Raw genomic sequence first — 21,109 nt, 5'->3', positions numbered from 1 at the left:
TTGGTGACTTCATTTTTCTAATTAATTAATTAATTAATTGATTTTGCATACCAATCTGTTTCCCCTCCCTCCTCTCCTTCCATTTCCTCCTCCCACCTCCTTTCTAGTGCCCCCCACCCCATCCACTCCTCAGAAAGAGAAGGCCTCCCTCCTATGGGAATCCACAAAGCATGGCCCATCAAGTTGAGGCAGGACCAAGCTCCTCCCCCTGTATCAAGGCTGGGTGAGGCATTCCAGCATGGGGAATTAGGTTCAGCCAGGGACAGGTCCTGATCTCATTGTTAGGGTCCCCACAAACAGACCAAGCTACACAACTGTCACTCACATGCAGAGGGCCTGAGTTGGTCCCATGCAAGCTCCCTAGCTGTCTGTCTAGAGTCTGTGAGCTCTCACAAGCTCGGGACAGCTGTTTCTGTGGGTTTCCCCATCATAATCTTGACACCCCCCCACACCTTTGCTTGTATAATCCCTCCTCCCTCTCTTCAGCTGGACTCCAGCTTTGACATTTTCAAGTGGTGATCTTACTTTTTTATCCAAATCTAGCCACTCTATATTAATAAAATATCTAGGTCCATGGGAGTCTTAGACATCGGGAGCACTTAGAACCACACATGTCTTATTGTGTCTGTCTTTCACTCCCTGCGTATTCCATTCCCTCCCTCTTCCCACTGTCTGTGCTTATCTGCCCATAGGCATTCCTTTAGCCAGTTCTTTCCTGAGGTAACCGGTGAAATACTCCTTTGTGTTCACCTCACGGAGAAGAGCCTCTCTCTTAGAAGTGGTTTTATTGACTTTAAATAAAATATAAGAGGTCCCTGAAGGAATTCTTATGTTACTTTTCTAAGGAAATGTTTTAGTAAAGGAAAAGTGTTGTTGATTTTCCCCCCTTCACCCTTCCCCCAACCCTTTTCTTGAAGCACAGATTGATCTTGAATTCAGTCTTTCTGCCTCAGCCTCCTGAGGGCTTGCAGTGCAGGTGTGTGGAGAAAGCAGGGTCTTTAAAATTAATGTAAAAGTTCTTTGATAATCAACCGTGAGTAGTATTGTAAATATTTTTGTGAAAAATGTGCTTCTTTGGGAGAATGTTTATTTTCATAGCTAGGCTGGCTAGTGCCAGCTTATCATAAGCTTGAGTTATACAGGAAGGAGGGAATTTTACTTGACAAAATGCTTCTGTAACCAAGTCTGTAAGGCATTTTCTTGATTGATGCTTGATGTGGAAGGGCCTAGCTCACTGTGGGCGCTACCACCCCTTGGCTGGTGGTTTTGGATGCTGTAAAAAAGCAGGCTGAGCAAGCCATGAGGATCAAGCCAGCAGGCAGTGTCTCTGCCCCCGTTCTTGCCTCTAGGTTCCTGGTCCTGACTTCCCTTCATGAAGGAATATGATCAGTACATATGAGCTGAACCCTTTCCTTTCCTTCGAAATTTGCTTTTAGTCTTAGTATTTTATCATAGCAGTGGAAACTTTAATTAAAGCCATGGTTATTGCAGAACAGAAATTTGAAGTGGTATGTATGAGTATATCTTATGGTACACTAATGTTAGAAGGTGTGGAAAGCTAATTGTCAATTTAAAATGTGAACAGAAAGAGATGGTAAATTATTTTAAATTCTGTCTTTTATTTTTAAATGTTATTAAATGTTATTGTTTTAAAAGGTTATACTAGGAAACATTTTTTTGCCCAAGTGTACTTGTTTAAAATCCTCATGACATGTAATATTACCTCTAGCCATCACAGATACCTTGTCAGTTTTCTTAAAATTGATATTTTTGTGGAATTCAGGAAAAGAGGAAGATTCCTGTGTTTCCCAATGGATCTGCTCCAATGTCTGCTGAGCCTCCTAAGGAGGCAGCTCATCATGCTGGGCCTGAACTGCAGAGGACTGGACGGTGGGTACAGATGTTACTTTGGGGGATTAGGCACTGATTTAATGGAAAGGCATCAGCAGTCTTCTCTTTTAACTACTCAGATATTTGGAACCTAATCTCATACATTATTTCTTCTGTGGTTTTGTAAAAATGCATTTCTATAGGATATGACATTAAGGAGAATTTTCATGCATTTTAAAACAATTTTAATAATGTATACCAATCTTTACTTTAAAATGAATATAATAGGACATATATTCAAAATTGTAGCTATTATAGTATGGGGGCTTTTTGGTGACCTCTGCAGAAGGTTCTGAAAGAAAATATAGATCCTTTTCCTAGTTAAAGAATTATGAGATGAAAGAGTCATTACAGTGAATGATTTTTATACATTGTGCATGGATTTAAAGCTTATATGAACATTACTTTTTGAAATACTATAAAATTAGATGGACAAGCATGATTAGACCCTACTATTGGCATCTGGAAACTTTATTAGAGAAATTAGAAAGTTAATTTTAGAGTGAAGGATAGAAATGCTGCCCGACAAAATGTAATAAAATATGTTTAAAATACTTTGTCCTAGCTTATTGTGACAGCATTTCCATACTATAGAGAAGTATAGCTGTTGCTATTGCATGGGTTACTGGTAGTCATTGTGGAACTAAAGGACCTGGGGTCAAATCTTTGTTTATAAAACTAGGATATCATATACAGATACATTGTTGACAAGAACAACAGCTAATACATTCAACACAATCACTGTAATGGCTAGTGAAATGTAGGAGTCTTTGTGAATGTAGCAGAATACGATTTTATTTCTCTGCCAATAATGCTGGTCTCCCATTGGCTGTACTTCTCTTGTACTTTAGAGATAGAAGTACCTAGTTAGATGCCCATCCATCCATCTCAAGCACCTGAGAGCTTCCTTTGCCACCTGTTAAATAATCAGTTGTTTATTTGATGATGGAGATTCATTTTCTATGTTGTCATTGGTATCTTTTAAATTGAAAGCTGATTCCTTTTGTGACAGATTTTAGAATCACTTCTAGTTGTCAACATGCCCTTAGGATTTATTTTAGTATTTAACTTAAAAAAATTAGAATGGTAAAGCTTGAAGCACCCAAACCCTCAAAAACTTAAATTTAATATTTACCCATTTTCCTGCATTTGGTGTATGCATAATCACCTGTTCCTGAGTCATCAGACTACTGTGAATTTTCAGCTTAGCAGTGTTTATTTGGCACCGTCTGTATACCAGGCAGGGTTCCACGAGCTAGAAGCATGGCATTGAACAAAAGACGAGTCCTGTCTGCTAGGATGCTTATATTTTATTGGAATAGTTTCAAATTAAATATATCTAAAGGCCTAATTTTTTTAAAGTTGAAAAAGTATAGTTTTGATGTTTTAATGTAAATATAGATTTTTATTCTCACTAAAACCTCGTAGTTTTATTAACATGCACATTATATATATAATATACAGTATATAATAATATACCAAAATAGCTTTTAAGGTTTTTTTTTCCCCTGGACAGAAATACTCATATAAATAAATCAAAAGTTAAAAATCATTAAAAATAGTTATTAGTTGACTTCTGTATTAAAGCTTAGCATATTACATTCATTCTAAGGACTGTGTGAGAGATAATTGCCTTCTCTATATTTCTGTCCATTGCCTTTCACGTCTGTATTACAGATAAGGAATAGAGTTGCGGTTGCACATTTATGTGAATGGCTGGTTAGGTTTTGTTGATTGTATGTTTAGTTGTATATTTGCATTCAAAGTTACAGTTACTCCTATAAAGTCATTTGCCTGCAGCCTTTTCAGCATATAATCCATAATATAATTTTATGTTTCCATTAACTTAATGAGATTTATCTTTCCTCTGACATTTCATTAGAGTCAATGAGTGTATCTTCTATAAGTTATACCATGATTTAAATTTTTATTGGCAAAGAGTAAGCACCTACAATTTTATGTAGCCCATAGATTTAGTTTGAACTAGTTAGAATCCTCTAGTCTACAGCTTGACGAGTTTCATCTCACCTATTTAGGCTTTTTGGTGGTTTGATACTTGACATCAAAAGGAAAGCACCTTTTTTCTTGAGTGACTTCAAGGATGCATTAAGTCTGCAGTGCCTGGCCTCGATTCTTTTCCTATACTGTGCCTGTATGTCTCCTGTAATCACTTTTGGAGGGCTGCTTGGAGAAGCTACAGAAGGCAGAATAGTGAGTACAAAAGATTGGTAGTGGCCAGGCTCCCAGCTCCTCAGAGGCAAGTGTCTGTATGCATTTGTCTCACTATTCGTGCTTGTATTTGAAGAGTCTCCCCACAGCATTAACCTGTCCCAAAGCAGACTTTCCCCAAAGGTAATTGCTGTGGAAAACATGGGGAAGCCATTTGAACAGGAGAAGATGCACAGTTGAGGTAAAAACAAACAAACCAACAGTTTGTCCTACCTGGCTTGATGAAATGGTTATAAATTGAGTAAAACTTCCATTGTCTTCTGGGGGATGGATGGGTTGTGGGGGAGATGAGCTACACTGGGTGGATCATGGTGGGAAATTTACCCATGGGGCTCCCTGTCCTGTTAGTTACCATAGACTTAGGGTTATGGCCGTATTTAATTCCTCAGCCCCAGCTGGTGACTGAACTGAGACCATTTGAAACAGCAAATGTAGCTGTAGAGAGGGTGGAATTTTGAAGTTATATTTATTTTCGTTTCTCTATTTAATCTGTGTTTAAGTCACCAAAGCTTTTAATTGTAATTGGGTGCTGCCTCCCTTTTTCCATGTGAATGTAGAGTCCTGTTTGATGTACTTGCCAATACTGTGCTAGGAACTGGTGCTTCGTAAAATCTTGAATGGCATTTTATGGGGGTTATAAATATATTTTAATGGCATCTAAGTGATATGATTTATAATTCTTGATTCTTGAAGTTTGTTTTAGAAATATTTACCCTTGAAAGAAATTTTATATTTTTACGGATAAAAGGTTAAAACAATAACTAAATCTAAGTGGTGACAATTCAATTATAAAGGCATTATCTTTTTCTAAATAACTGAAAATTTCTAATTCTGAATTTAGTTTTTACTACTTAGATCTCTTTTTACCTTTTCCTTTAATCATTGTTCATACATGTTTTTAGTTGCTATGCTGTCAAAAATAGTATGTGTAACTCTGCCAGGCACTGTCGAAATGTGGTTTAGCTATTACCTCTTGGAAATACTGCTGCTTGGCTCATGGACTATCACTGCCTGTCTCTCCTTCTGCCCTTTGACACCTTGTGCCGGAGACAGTGTGTTTGGCACTGGAGTAGGAAGAGAGAAGAGGGCACCTAGCCAGAGAGAGAGATGGTAGCTTGTGTTCCCTGGGCTGTTTAAGTGAGAAAGGAGAGCTGGGGAGTTGAAGTGACAGAAAGAGAGGAAACAGGATGGAGATGAGGTGTTTGTTTCCATTGGCTTTATTGAAATAGACATTTTAGGAGCTTGTGTTCAGAAGCTATAGTGCTGCAGCATGAAATGTAAAGATTGGAGACCATTCATATGCCAACGAGGGTGAAATTGAGCTTTAATTATAGGGAGGGAAGGAAAGGTGAAAGGTGGAAACTTAGCTGATTTATAGAATGGAAGGAATACAGTGGTCCAGACAATCAGACCCTTAGGATGGAGAGTATGGATGGAGAGCATTTCTGTATTAGTGAAAGGTAGTTTGGGGGCCTTAAATGGCTATAAGCATTGGAGTGGTGAAGGTGGAGTTTCTGGTGGCAGTTTCCACGTTTTTAACCTACAACTTGGGGAGAGGCCTCTACTTTGTGCTCACGTGCTCCATTTGAATTTTGTGATGTCCCTCTTTTCAGGTTTGTGCTTTTTCCCCCTCTGAATTTCACTTACGCATTTTCACCTTTAACTCAAGCTCATTCTAAATTCAGTTTTAAAATGTACATATTTTAGTATAATTAAGGAGCTGGTGATAGCATGCCAGTGTATTGTAGTGAAGCCCTATTTTTCAGAGAGAAAACAAATTTGTTCTTTATGATTAATGTATGTTATTAATATAGATGCTTGTTTTTTCATGTTGCTGTTAGTTCAATTATATTTTATTTGGTTACTTTATGATTCTGTTTTGGAAGATGCTGTTAGAGTTGATGGCAAGAAATGCTACCTTTGTGTGATAGGCCCAAGGTAACAGACAGGGTTTGTAGGTTCCATTCATAAACACTAGTGGGGTCCTTCTAATTATCATCACCCCCATTTTAAAATGAGGGCTGTTAGACTGCCCAGTTGCTGCACAACTGCATTCCAGGCACTGGCCAGGCTTGCAGGGCAGCCCTGTCCTTGTCTGCTGTCTCTTGTTTCAGGAGTTTGTTTCTTACAACTTCTTGTCTTGCCTTCACCAATCCTGGGCTTTCTCATTTCTGGATGGCACACCCCAGTTGGCCTTGATGCCTAAGAATGGCCAATTCTTGTCCTTTCTCTCTGGTCCCACCCTTTGTCTAGTGGCATAGCATTGTCCTTGCTTCACCGTCTAACCTCATTAGCTAGGCTGTAATGTTGATAGTGAAACAAAACTTTACTGCATCTTACTAAGAACTCCCCCAAGACTTGCATTTTCCCAGTGTTCTCATTTTGCTGAGCTTTGATGATAAAATACTTACTCATTTATTGTTTCTGTGAACCTTTTACAGAGTCCTCCCCCACTTGTTTATGTTACCTATATCATTTTAAAGTAAATCAATTGAGATTGTCATTTTACATTAATTTTCAAGAAATATATGGAAAGTTGCTTTTTTTTTTTTTTTAACTGAGAGGGGGTCTCACATTTGCCTATTTGGAGATACTCTTAATTACCATATTGGGTATTTAATGTGCATTTTATTTTTAGAATGAAAAAAATACTTATGTTAGTAAAATAACACATATGCTTTTCTGCTTGAATAGGCTTAGAAATAAAAATAGGCTTTAAAATAAAAAAATAAAAACTTCGAAATAAAACACGACAGATGAAATTGAAACCCTGTGTGTTTCCCTTTGCGCCTTGTATCTTAGGATATTGAGTATTAAATTGAGGATGATTGCCAAAAGTTCAATTGAATATGCAGAAGCAAAGCAGTTTTTCTGATGAACTTGATACATTTGTACCTACTTGGCTAGTATATATGTTTTCCAGATGCTGAAGTAGGTTAGAGATACTTTTTTGATGTGTTGCTTTTATTCATTTTTTCCTTAAACAGAGTGCAATAGAGTCTCTTTTTGGAGCATCATTAACTGGGATTGCCTATTCATTGTTTGCTGGGCAACCTCTAACAATACTGGGGAGCACAGGTCCGGTCCTAGTGTTTGAAAAAATTTTATTTAAATTCTGTAGGTAAGTAGCAATTCCTATCCCTTGTATTTGTATACCTATCAATTATATGTTATAGTGTACTGTTTATGAACTACACTTAGCTTTGTTAGCAGTGTGTGTATTTTCAGTATCTCTGGGTGTTTTATGTGGTTGTCCTAGCAAAGCTCCTGCCTCTTCTCAGTAATGTAGAAATAAGGAAAAATAAGATTGCCTATCATTGTTCATTTAATGAATTTGAATATTGATAAGCAAATCATTTGATGAGTAATAAAAATCCTTAGTGCTAGCAAAATTAAACCAGTAAGATGTTTATATGAACTATTTGTTAGGGGAAATGTAGATCTTACATAGGACAGAGTGAAATAGATCTTGAAAGCCCAGGCTGGCTTTGCTAGGCAATCTTGTATAAAGAGATAAGGGCTCAAAGCTGTCAGAGTGCAGAGTTAGTATCTATGGCTAGGCTGTTCATGGCATGGGAATACTGTAGCTAACAGACTTCAAATTCAGCATTAACATTAACATTCCCTGTATGACATATGTGTAGTTGAAAATTTTAGCCTGAAACAGTGTAGGCATTTGACTATTTGATTGTTGTAATTCTCTTGCTCTGATTCTCTGCTCATTGGCTAAGCTGGTTCTAATTCTGATATGGCATGCTCCACTGACTAGTAGGGAATGAAATGACTTAAAGTATGTCTTATTTGAAATTAAAAATAAGAAACTACTTTTTGTTTTTTAGGGATAGTGGTGGGTGAAGAATGAGTAGTGGTGGCAAGATATTGGGGGTAGTGTGTGTGTTTACCTTACTGATATGTATGGATTCTTCATCTTTAGAAAGTCAGCCAGTTGCTTTTAACCTGTCATTTGTTTGATAGAGCTGATTGCTAATGTAAGATCTAAGGGCTTTATCCTTTTATTGCCTAGCATATTTTCACTGTAAATCTTTAATATAGTAACCAAGTCTCCAGTTGAAGCAGAAAAACACAGAGCTTCATCTAATCATTATTTTGGCCATTTGGTAATCGTCATTTTTAAAGGAATCCTGTGTTGCTTGTGTTCTTACTGCTTGTTATGAAAAACTTTAGGTGCAAATACTATTCCATATGTACGTGGTGATCATGTCTCCATTTATATTTCTAAACAGAGATTATCACCTTTCCTATTTATCATTAAGAACCAGTATTGGTCTGTGGACTTCTTTCTTGTGCATTGTATTGGTTGCAACTGATGCGAGCAGCCTTGTGTGTTACATTACTCGGTTCACAGAAGAAGCTTTTGCGGCTCTCATTTGTATCATATTCATCTATGAAGCCTTAGAGAAACTCTTTCATTTAGGAAAAATATATGCATTTAATATGCACAACAACTTGGATGAACTGACCAGTTACACGTAAGTGCTTCTATTGCTTCCTTATGTTAAAATATATTTTTTCTAAGATATCAGAGCATATTTTTCTAATGGATTTTTTTTTCCTAAGAGCTCGGCATGGTGGTATACACTTTTAATTCCATTACTCAGGAGACTGAGGCAGTAGGAAGTATCACAAATTAAAGGTCCACCTGGGCTACTTAGCAAAAAGATAGAAAATGGAATTTTTGCAGTGTAGTATTCACTGTATCTAGTTGTATTTACCATATAAGCCATAGCGTATTTGACATTTGTTTCAGATGAAATTTTGCCAAAGCATTCATGAGTAGAATTATAGTTGATGAAGTTTATTCATTTTTGTTTACTGATGTAATGATTGGTTTAAGTAATCAACTTGACACAATCCAGAATTACCTGGGAGAAGAGCCTCATTGAGAGATTGTCAAGATCAGGTTGTCTTGATGAGCTTGCCTGTAGAAGATTTTTATTAATTGAGGCAGGAAGACCCACCCACTATGGGTAGTACCATTCTCTAGGAAGGGGATCCTGGAAGCGAGCTGAGAACTAGCATGTATATATTAATTTGTTCTTCTCTGCTTCTTGGCTATGGATGCAATATGACTAGCTACTTGAAGCTGCTGCCACTATGACATCCCTGTAGTTGATGGACCCAGAGCTGAGATAAAATGAACCCTTCCTCCCCTATGTTGCATTTGTCAGGGTATTTTATCACAGCAATAGGAAATGAAACTAGTACAACTGAAATAACTTAAAGTAACTGAAGTATGTGGTCTTCTGTTTGAGTTGGATTGGCAAATTTAAATCTTACTAGTGTATTATTCAGGGTTCTCTAAAGAAACAGAACTGATAGAGTGAAAAAAATATGTGTGTATGGGGTGAGGGTGTGAGAATGATTATTAACTTGGCTTTTAGGATGTGTTCCAGGTAATCCAACAATGGCTGTCTTACATTGGAGAGGTTGAGACAAGTTGTCCTGACCAAGACACTGACTCTCAGCAGTCTCACTCTGGTGCTGGAGTCCTGGAGGATCCCAGGAGAGTTGCTGCTCTTTGTACTTTTGATTCCCAGAGAAGCTGGTTCTGATATCAGTGAAGAACCACCTCAGTGACAGGATAGATGCCAGTAGAGTGAGGGCAAGCAGGCAGAAAACAAAGCTTTATTTTTTTTTATGTCTCTTTATCTCAACTACCACCAGAAGGTACTATCCATATTTAGGATGGGTCTTCCTGCTTCAAATAATCTGATCAAGAAAATCCCTCACTGGAGTGCCCAGCAGCTTGTGTTTAGTTGATCCCAGATGCAGTCAAGTTGACAATCGAGATTAATCATCACAATTGGCAATCTGTGTTCTATGTATATTCCTGTATTCTTTAACCACTCAGGTGTAGGATATATTTTCATATTTATGTATTCCTTGCATTTTATATAATTGCATTTTTAAAGTATAGAATGTTCAACAAATGTACCTCTTATTCTTAAATATAGTATACTCTTGTCAAGAAAGGTATTTCATTAGTACTTTTTTGTTACACTGGAGATGGAACTCAGGGCTTTGTGCATGGTAGGTGTCTTAAGGTTTCTGTTGCTGTAAAGAAGCACCATGGCCATGGCAACTCTTATAAAGGAGAACATTTAATTGGCTAGCTTACAGTTTCAGAGGTTTATTCCATTATTGTCATGGCGAGAAACATGGTGTCATGCAGGTAGATATGGTGCTGGAGAAGAAGCTAAAAGTTCTATATCTTGATCCGTAGTCAATGGAAGTAAACTGTGTCACTGGGTGTAATAGGAGACCTTCAGGCTCACCCCCACATTGACACACTTCCTCCAATAAGGCCATGCCTACTCCAACAAAGCCACACCTCCTAACATTGCCACTCCCTTTGAACTTATGGGGCCAATTACATTCAGATTACCACATTCCACTCCCTTGCTCCCGTAAGCTTGTAACAGTATCATAATGCAAAATGCATTTAGTCCAACTTTAAAAGTCCTCATAATCTATCACAGTCTCAAACTCATTTAAAAGTCTAAAGTTCAAAATCTCTTCTGAGATTCATGTAATCACTTAACTCTAATCCCCTATAAAATCCAAATCAAAAAGCAGATCATTTACTTACAACATACAATGGCACAGGATATACATCACAATTCCAAATTGTAGAGAAGGGAACATAGTGAGGAAATGCTGGATTAAAGCAAAACCAAAAACCAGCTGGACAAATTCTATATCTCCATGTCTGATGTCAAAATGCTCTTCAGATCTCCAACTCCATTCATATTTGTTGACCACAACACACTTCTTTTCCTTGAGCTGGTTCCACTCCCTGTTAGTAACTCTCCTTGGCAGATATCCCACAGCTCTAGCATAGCCAACATCTTAGGTCTGCCAAGGCAAACCAGTTTTCTCCTTCACAGCTTCAAGCACTGGCCTTTCTAGGCCTGTATTCATGGACATCCCTGATACATACCTGGCCTCAACTGCTTTCTTTAGTCATAGAGGAAGATTCCACAACCCTTTCTTCTATCCTTGACTCTAAAGCCAGAACCACATGGCTAAAACTGCCAAGTTCTGCTGCTTGCTGGGGCTGAAACATGGCCCACTCCTTCAACTACATCTTCACCAGCGTTTTGTTTTTGATAGTTTTCTTCACTGCCTGATCTTGGCTGTCCTGAAACTTGATCTGTAAAACAGGCAGGCCTCAAACTCACAGATTCCCCCTGCCCCTGCTTCTGAAGTGCTGGGATTAAAGGCATGCACCACCACTCCCAGCTCTGAGGTTTTCTTTAATCCCTTTTCACAAATTGGAGGCTTAGCTGGTGGAATATTGCCTTGAGGTCACCACTCCCTTTATTCCATTTCTTAATCTGTTTATCTTCTTGAACACAGGATTTAGCTCTATTCCACTTCCTGATGTCCCTTTTCTCCTCAAATTGTACATTTTGTATTTTTCCTTTCTCAGCTTGCTCCTTTTCGTTATAAATCTTTATAAGCATGAACACTAGTTAACCACCTAACAGAGTCTGTGCTAGGCTGTTTTGAGATTTCCTCTGCTGATGGAATTAGTCCAAAACTCTTCACTTTAGCCTCAGGCAGACTTTTCAAACAAGGGCAAAATGCAGCCACATTCTTCACCAAAATATCACAAGAATGATCTCTAGGCAACATACTAAAATTCTTCTCCTCTGAAACCTCTTGAGCTAGGCCCCACAGTTAAAGTGACCCTGAGCATCACCATCTTCCATGCTCCTACTAGTATGGCAGTACTTAAAGCATTCCACCACTTTCCTAACCCAGTGTCCCAAAGTCCAAGTTCCTCCAAACAAAAACAGGGTCAGGCCTATCACAGCAATACCCCAGTCCCTGGTACCAACTTCTACCTTAGAGTTTCTACAGTGGAGAGACACCATGACCATGGCAACTCTTATAAAGGAAAACATTTAATTGGGGTGGCTTATAGTTTCAGAGGTTTAGTCTATTATCATCATGGTGAGAAGCATGGTAGCATGCCGGTAAACATGGTGCTGGAGAAGGAGCTGAGAGTTCTACATCTTGATCTGCAGGCAACAGGCTGTTTTCCCAGAGGACCCAGGTTCAATTCCCAGCAGCCACATGGCAACTCACAACTGTCTGTAACTCCAGTTCTGGGGTATCTGACACCCTCACACAAACATCCATGTATGCCAAACACCAAAGTGCATAAAATAAAAATAAACATTTTAAGAAAAGTTGCAGATATACAAAATAAAAGTCAAATTCTGTTAAAGTCAGATATGTCTAGGATGTCCTCTTTGCTCTCTAGCAATAGTGTGTGACACAAATGTGGTACTCCACTCCATTGACCTGTAAGGAGAAATATAATCACTAGAACACAAAAAGTATGCTGGAGAGATGGTTTAGTGGGTGTGCTGTGCTTGCTGCCAAAACTTACACCTGCAATCTCCTAAAAGTTGTCCTTTCACCTCTACAGAATTGTGGTGACCTGCCCTGTTTCCCCATAATAAATAAGTATATAACATTCAAAACATAAAAACAAAAGGCAATCTGGGTGTGGTGGCTCATGTCGATAAACCTAGCACTTAGAAGGTAAAGTCAAGAAGATCAGGAGCTCAAAGTCAGCCTTAAGTAAATTTGATTGCAGGCTGGGCTACAAGAGGCAAGCAAACCCAAAATAAACAACAAAAAACAAATAGGCCATCTTTCTTGGCCCTAAGCCTCAGATCCCTATCCTCTTCTCTTCCCTCAATCCAGTTTTTAATCACCTGGTTACCTTCTTTGCAGTCTTAGCTTGATGGGCAAAACAGGAAGGGGTCTGAAATGACTGTGATGCTGAGCTACTTAAAATACTAGACACTTTGATGCCCAGTGTTATCTGTAGCATCTTCTTTGTGTCTTCTTTGCTTTTAAATGCATGATGTTTTGACATTTATAAGTTGGTAGTTGAAATAGTTCTAGATATGGACTGAACTCTGATCTTAAGCATCTCCTATCTCATCCCAATGAAAAGCTATTTTATTTGTTTAAGAGTGAGTCTTAAACCTGAGAGTGTAGGTAATAATAGCCTATCATGCCAAGGCTCTGGCTTCCATTCCTAGCACCACAAGGGGGAAAAAGTTCCTTTTCTTCTGTTTAGGTTGCCTTACTAGCAAAGGATGACCTTGAATTCCTGTTCCTCTTTCCTCTACCACCAGAGTTCTGGGATTGTAGTCTGTGCTACTACCCATGCTAAGAATGAGTTTTAAGATCATAAACAATGAGCACGAGTAGGGCAGTGGTGCTGTGGGTTTTATTTGGAATGTTTATGTGTTGTTGGAGCATCAAGAGATAGCAGTTAGTAAGATTTAGTGGTAAACAGTCTTACTATAAACATGGTGGTGTCTTTTTATCCTTCCCAAACATTATTTCCAACTAGTGTTATTAAGTAAATGTGTCACTGACAGTTACATTAGTTCTACTAATGCCACCCAAACATTACTCCATTTGGTTGGTTGGTTGGTTGTTTCTGATGCATACTCACTTTCTCTTCTTGCTACATGGAAGAAATGCCGAGATGTTAAAAGCTACAACTTTGTGCAATTGATTTAGAAAAAAAAAATTAAATGTAGGATTCTTAAAAATGTATCTTGTTCTGATTTCTTAGATGTGTATGTGCAGAGCCATCTAACCCTAGCAATGAAACTATAGAACTGTGGAAGAGAAAGAATGTGACGGCAGACAGTATTTTCTGGGGAAACCTCACTGTATCCGTAAGTATAGTAGGATTGAGGACTATTTGAGGCCCATCGGAAGCTGGCTTTCCTCTCTTCCTGTTTTGTTTTAGAGGTGGTTTCACACTGTAGTTGATATTGGCTTAGGGTTTGCATGAGTGCAGGTACCCACAAAGACCAGAAGAAGGTGTCAGATCCCTTGGAGCTGGAGTTTCAGGCAGTTGTGGGCACCCAACATGAGTGTTAGAAACTGAGCTCAGTTCCGCAAGAGTAGCAAATGTGCTCTTAACCTCTGAGCCATCTCTGTAGCCTCTGACCAGTGCTTCTCAACCTCCCTGATGCTGTGGTCCTTTAATACAGTTCCTCATGTTGTGGGGACCACAACCGTAAAATTATTTCATTGCTACTTCATAACTGTAATGTTGCTACTGTTAATGAGACATAATATAAACATCTGATATGCAGGATATGATATGCGCCCCTGAGAACCACTGCCCTAGACCTAGGACCTCATACATACTAGGCAAGAGCTTTACTGCTGAGCTATAGCTATAGCACCAGACCAGATGCGGTGTTTTCACTAAAATTTTAGTTACCACTTTGCTGCTTATAAAAGACTATGTTTTAATCCCAAGTGTCAAATCAGAGCTAAACTGGTTACCTTTAAATTTTCCTGTTTTTTTTCCCTAGGGGAGGGTGAGTACTAAAGTCTCATTTATTCCAAGCTGCCATCTAATTATAAATAGCAGAGGCTAGCCTTGAATTCCTGGTCCTTTGGCCTCACCTCGAGAGAGATAAGGATTACATGCCACCATGCCCAGCTCCAGTTGTCTTTTAAGGCAGTGCTCTATCCATGCTCCATTCAGCATCTATAAAGACCTTGGTAGTGATTTTCTGTTTGCTGCTTATATTTAAACCACCTGCCAGACAGTGCAGTTGTGGCCTACAGGGATGCAGAAGAAACTTTTCACAGTTAGGACGCACTGTGAGCCTTTCTCTAAAGGTATCATGCAGTTGAAAGAAAGGGGAATCTTGGTGAAATACTCTATTGTGGTGATTTTGATAGGAATATCATAATCTCTAATTGATGATGTGTGATTAGCTTAGCATTAGCTTTCTGAGTAGAGCATAAAATCAACATCTTAGATTCAACCATGTTCATGAGTACTTTATTGGATACTTGAAAAATCTCCATCTTCTTCCCTCTACCACCCTTCCAGGAATGTAAGTCCTTCCACGGTATGTTTGTGGGATCAGCCTGTGGTCCTCATGGGCCCTACGTTCCCGATGTGCTCTTCTGGTGTGTCGTCCTGTTTTTCACCACGTTCTTTCTGTCTTCATTCCTCAAGCAGTTTAAAACCAAGCGTTATTTTCCTACCAAGGTAACTGAGTTGAATTTTGGTAATATTTATGTTAGGTTTCATTTCTTTTGGTTTATTTCAAAGCAACAATTTATTATTTAAAGTTAATGTTCTATGCTAAATACTTTAAAAGAAATTCCTTTTAGTAAAAAATATATCATCTGGGTGGTGGTGCACTCCTTAAATCCCATCACTAGGGAGGCAGACACAGACAGATCTCTGTGAGTTCAAGGCCAGACTGGTCTACAGAGTGAGTTCTAGGATGGTCAGGACTGTTACACAGAGAAACCCTGTCTTCAAAATCAAAACCAAAACAAAACTATACATGTATTGCATATCTGAGCACACAGAAGGAAGATAATACTGTGAGAAAGTGGAGGTTAGTTGTGACTTTTTTCTTACGTTTGGGTGATTAAGTGGAAGTATACATATGTAACACTATTATTAAAAGTCTCCTCCATGCATTGGAGACATATTTTATGAGAAAGACATGAATTATTTACAAAGTACAGGAAGTAATTCTATGTTTATGTTAACATAATCTCTCTATTGTAGGTACGCTCAACAATCAGTGACTTTGCTGTATTTCTCACAATAGTAATAATGGTTGCAATTGACTACTTTGTAGGAATTCCGTCTCCTAAACTTCATGTTCCTGAAAAGTTTGAGGTAAGTATTAAAACAAATGGCTATTTTTTTTCCCCCAGAAATACCAAACTACTTAGTGAGGAAGGGTCTTGAACCCAGGACCTTGTACTTATTAGACAAGAGCTCTTGTGAACTGCAGTCCTCAAATTTCCTTTGTATTGACAAATATAAATTTAAATTTTAAGTACCTGCTATCTTTCAGAGTACTAAACTCTCTAATTAATGTTTACAGTGTTTGCTCTAAAAATTAATTTCATGTTACATTGTTGAAATGTGTTTGAATCTGATAAGGTGCCAGATTTTTGTCATTAGTTGTTTTTTGCCAGTTCTGACTCAGTACCAACCTTGCCATGACTACTAGTTTCAAGATTGTAACTTAAGGTACTTTAAGAATTCATACAAGAGAGAATTATTTCACCATGTATGGTGTATGTAGGTCCATGTTAAAATGTCATTCTTGTTTACTTGTCCTGTGTCTGCATGCCAAACCTCATCAAAACCCAGTCTCTAGGATGGGCACTGTGGTACATGCCTGTAATCTGAAACTGAGGACGTTGAAGCAGGATGCTTGTGAATTTTAGGCTGGCCTGGACTACATAGTTACATAGGCTACTTAGCAATACCTTGTTTCTCCATAATAAATAAATTGAAACAAACAAAAACCCTAACCCCAAACCACCAGTCTCTAAACAGTAAACCTCTGTTTATAATCCTTTGGCAGTTGGGCTTGCCCAGGTGGAATGTGATCTAGTGGCTTGGTGGGGACAGTTTAGCTTCATTTACTGACCTGGGACTCAGCTGAAACAGTTGGAGTGGTGGTCTTTCTCTTCCCTGCTTTTGTTTTGTAGCTTCTACTCCAGAAAGCTTATTCAGCACAGTCATCTCAGGACTTCAAGGGGTTAAGGAAGCTTCAGGGTTTCTGAAATCCAAACTGGACATGTCCCTTTGGTCTTACTTTGTGTGTTAAGTTACAAGATGGTCTTGAGTTGAAGAAGAGGGGTAGATACTGCTCTAGTGGGCAAGCCCCATGACATGGGCATGCTTGTGTGCACAGGATGAAGTATGGGCTTTGTCTACAAACACTTCACCCCACATCCTAACTCAGCCTTTTCCTCTGTCCTTTGGCGTTCGATGGAGTACATCCATTATGTGCGGTGGAATTTTAGTACAATAGAGGAATGAAACTTTTCTCTTTATTTTCAAACTTTAATAGCCTACTGATCCAAGTAGGGGCTGGATCATAAGCCCTTTAGGAGATAACCCTTGGTGGACATTACTAATTGCAGCTGTTCCAGCTCTCCTTTGTACCATTCTCATCTTTATGGATCAACAGATTACAGCTGTAATCATCAACAGAAAAGAACACAAACTCAAGGTAATTCTCAAAGACTTCTTTAAGGGGTTGGGGCATTTTCTTTAATAACAAGAACATTTAAAAATACAAGAGAAAAATTAGTTTCTTCCTTCTGTATAATTAATTTGGAATTTTAATAGAAAGGAACAATCTGGACTTACCAGTGTTCATTTCCTTCTTCAGAAAGGAGCTGGCTATCATCTTGACTTGCTCATGGTTGGTGTCATGTTGGGAGTCTGCTCTATCATGGGCCTGCCTTGGTTTGTGGCTGCGACAGTATTGTCTATAAGTCATGTTAACAGCTTAAAAGTAGAGTCTGAATGTTCTGCTCCAGGGGAACAGCCCAAGTTTCTGGGGATTCGAGAACAACGAGTTACAGGGCTGATGATTTTTATCCTGATGGGCCTCTCTGTGTTCATGACTTCAGTACTAAAGGTAAAATCCTTTGTAGTAGCATTCTAAAATCTCACTTAACATTTGTATTTAATTATATAGAAATGAAACATTGAAATATGTGTGGAATATATAAAATCCTCTTCCCCCTGTAATTTAAAATCCATTCAAGTGTAGAGAGACCGTTTGGCATGTTTTTCATATGGTAAGCATGTAGATTAATGAATTATAGCTGGTAGATCCATCAGTTACAGCCTGTAGTTGGAACAAATTAATCAACGTGTAGTTAGAACATAGCACAGGAAGTAATTGGAAACAATAGAAGAAAAATGCTTTGGTTTCTTTAAAGTACTGTTAGTGAATTTAATGTTTTTTCTTAATATATCACATGAAATAAAAGTAGTAAATAAACACTAGAAAAATAAATAAAAACAAGATTACCAATGAAGCACATAAGAAATTCTGTTAAACACATTTTTCTCATATCCATATTTTACAGATATATACTCTACAGAATATAGTCATTAAAAAATAAAACAAAAAAAAAAAACAAAAAAAGCCGGGCGGTGGTGGCGCACGCCTTTAATCCCAGCACTCGGGAGGCAGAGCCAGGCGGATCTCTGTGAGTTCGAGGCCAGCCTGGTCTCCAAAGCGAGTTCCAGGAAAGGCGCAAAGCTACACAGAGAAACCCTGTCTCGAAAAACCAAAAAAAAAAAAAAATAAAAATAAATAAATAAATAAATAAATAATTATGTAGCATAGTATCTAATCTGAAACCTTTACTGTGTAAAAACCCAGCTCCATATTTGTCTTTGCTGTTTTGATTATTTTTGTTGTAAAGAAAATGGCTGAATGAAAGCTGACACCACTATAAACTAGAAGACACTTATGTGTATTAGCTTTAAAAGGATATTCTTCAATATTGGAATTCCTTGGGCTGGTTACATGGACTTTTTACTAGCCAGTTAAAGTACCAAGTGTCTGGACTGTTTGCAGTGCCCTTAGACCAAGGGATAGCAATAAATAGGGTGTAGTATTGTCTTCCTACAGGGACTCCACAGTCTGTCGATGAAATTGATAGGTAAATGGGCAGTTTTATAGTACTGAGTGTATTTCAAAGGAATTTGGAGACAAAGAGAGGTATTTTATATAGTCTTCTGGGGGTGAGGGCCCATTGAAGATGTTTGGAAGTTGCCCCTTAAGTCTTATTATAGTTTCTAAATTTCTAATGAATTAAATCCTGCACATAACTAGAAAAACTCAACTCGAGCATGCAGAGAACTCTAAAATGAAACTTAGTCTCCATATTGGTTTTTCACTTTTCAAAAGCAACTCTTCCCTTTTCAACTTTGTGATTTAAATAAAAAAAAAGTGTGTGTGTGTGTATATGTGTGCACATACAGGTGCACATGTGCAGTAATGGGAGCTTGAAGGTCAGAGAACAACTTTCTTCAGTTTCTGTTGTTCTATGATGGGTTTCCAGAGACCACACTTAGGTTGTCTGGCTTGCATAGCAAGAGCTTTGACTTACTGAGGAGCTGCTTGTTGACCCTCAACTTGATTGTTTAACTTCCTCTGGCAGTATTTGGGTATGGTGGTCTGTAGTCCTAGCTTTTAGACAGGGGTAAGATGGGAGTGGGGCTAATTGTTGTAAGTTAGAGGATAGCCTAGACTGCTTAGTGAGTTCCAGCCAGACTGAGCTCAGTATGAGTCCCTGCATCAAAGTTAAAGGACTGGAAGGTGGATCAGTTAGCAAGAGCACTGCCGATGCCAGGTTAGACAGAACCACATGGTTGTGTCTTTGACCTCCACATGTACATTATGACACGCGTGCTTGTGTGCACATGCACCTGCACGCACGTGCATACCCGCAGGTCAGGAAGGAAGGAAGGAAAGTAAGTTAGTAAGTTAAGTTATTCTGGTAGTTATCATCATTGTAATCTTGAATATTGTTATAATTATATTTTTTACACTTACGTTTATATTGACTCTTTTTTTCCTAGAACAGAAATTTTCAAGGTCTTCTCCAAGGACTTTTTGGAGTCCCTGGCATCCTATCAGGATTCCACTGGGGCCTTCCATTCCAAAGGCTACATACTGCGAAAGGCAGGGTTTTTTCATGTATGTCATATAAAAGAGGATATTGTACATATTGCTGTAAACTACACAGTTGCAAATCGAAGACTCCTTGTCTCCTGTTAAGCAACCACTAAAGAAATTTACAGAAATGTAAAGCAGTGCTAGTCTTGAATTTCACTTTGTTGTAGAAATTGTAGTCTTTCATAGAAATGTGTTCCTGGGCGTGGCTCAGTTGGTAGTAAAGTGCTTACTGTACAGGTGTAAATCTGGGTTCAGTCCCTAGCACCCATGGGTAAGGAGCCTGTCATCGCATCACCCTGGACGTGGAGACATGTCTATCTTCTGAGCTTATTGGCCAGCTAGTTTTGCCTAATTGGTGAGCTCTAGATTTGGTAAAGGACCCTGTCTTTAAAAAAAACAAAAACAAAAACAAAAACAAAACAAAACAAACAAACAAACAAAAAAAACCATGAGGGAGGAAGGCACCACACAGCTCACATCCACATCCACACAGACATGTGTACTTCTACACAGATAGTGTTCTTTATGCCAGCTTATCATGGTTATTGATATTATTGCTGTTCTTTTAAATTGATAATAGCTACTTAAAGGATCTTTGAATTTTACACACACAGCCAAGAGTTCTGACAAAAGGCCTGCCAGGACGGTGGTTTGTCATCTCCATCCTTCCAAGTTTTCAGGACTTCATTAGTTAATACCGTTCTGCTGCATTGGTGCTGGACAGCAGTAACTTAGTACTTTGGTGACTGATGGTGTATCAGCTACTTTGTGGAATGTTGTGTGTATTTAAAGAAATGTAGTCACACAGCAAACTGATACAGAAGCTGAAGCACCGAAAGCTGTTTGTTTCAAAAGTTAGCTAGGTTTAAACTAAGCTGTTGACTGAAGGGCCCTTGCTCCTCATGCCTGAGTGCACTCCTTATGAACAGTCTGTAGGTCAACTGACTCTCAAATGTGTAAACAATATACCTGTTTTCTTCTTTCCTGTAGGAATGTTGCTCCAATCCTTATCACAAAAGACCTTTCAATTCTGTCATCATAGTTACTCATCAGTGTTTCTGTATACTTATTATTGTAAAATTATTTCAGTACAATGAGTTCTAATTGTAGTAATTTTATTTACAGTTTATTCCAATGCCAGTTCTGTATGGTGTTTTCCTTTATATGGGAGTTTCATCATTGAAAGGAATTCAGGCAAGTATTTAATAATGGCACTATTTAAAAATTGCAGAAGTTGTACTTGTGATTATTTTCTGTCTGGTTATGTCACATCTACATTTACTGAGTGATTATTGCTCACTGTGTGTTTTTACTCCAAAGAATGAGATGATTAATTCACCTGGTTTGACTTAAACCCAGTGAAAAATCACATACCTGTTGAGGGAAGACTAGTAGAGTGAAAGGAGGTTCAGAGGGTCAAAATGGGAAGGCCTTTG

At 38.4% G+C, this 21,109-nt stretch overlaps 1 protein-coding gene across 7 annotated transcripts in view; it reads left to right on the top strand.

Moving 5' to 3' along the window:
- Positions 1-21,109, top strand: part of Slc4a7 (solute carrier family 4 member 7) — a 91,877-nt gene that overhangs the window by 55,766 nt on the left and 15,002 nt on the right. For all 7 annotated transcript variants that reach the window (XM_052734087.1, XM_052734082.1, XM_052734085.1 and 4 more), the window contains 10 exons: positions 1,784-1,890; positions 3,927-4,101; positions 7,107-7,240; positions 8,364-8,609; positions 13,751-13,856; positions 15,038-15,199; positions 15,734-15,847; positions 17,040-17,201; positions 17,364-17,615; positions 20,799-20,867. In XM_052734087.1, coding sequence (XP_052590047.1) covers positions 1,784-1,890; positions 3,927-4,101; positions 7,107-7,240; positions 8,364-8,609; positions 13,751-13,856; positions 15,038-15,199; positions 15,734-15,847; positions 17,040-17,201; positions 17,364-17,615; positions 20,799-20,867 — 1,527 coding nt within the window. The remainder of the gene's footprint in view (positions 1-1,783; positions 1,891-3,926; positions 4,102-7,106; positions 7,241-8,363; positions 8,610-13,750; positions 13,857-15,037; positions 15,200-15,733; positions 15,848-17,039; positions 17,202-17,363; positions 17,616-20,798; positions 20,868-21,109) is intronic.

This window comes from Peromyscus californicus, unplaced genomic scaffold, assembly GCF_007827085.1.
Source record: "Peromyscus californicus insignis strain IS unplaced genomic scaffold, ASM782708v3 Scaffold_12__1_contigs__length_115047231, whole genome shotgun sequence".
NCBI lineage: Eukaryota > Metazoa > Chordata > Mammalia > Rodentia > Cricetidae > Peromyscus > Peromyscus californicus.
This window is presented reverse-complemented; position numbering and strand designations above follow the sequence as displayed.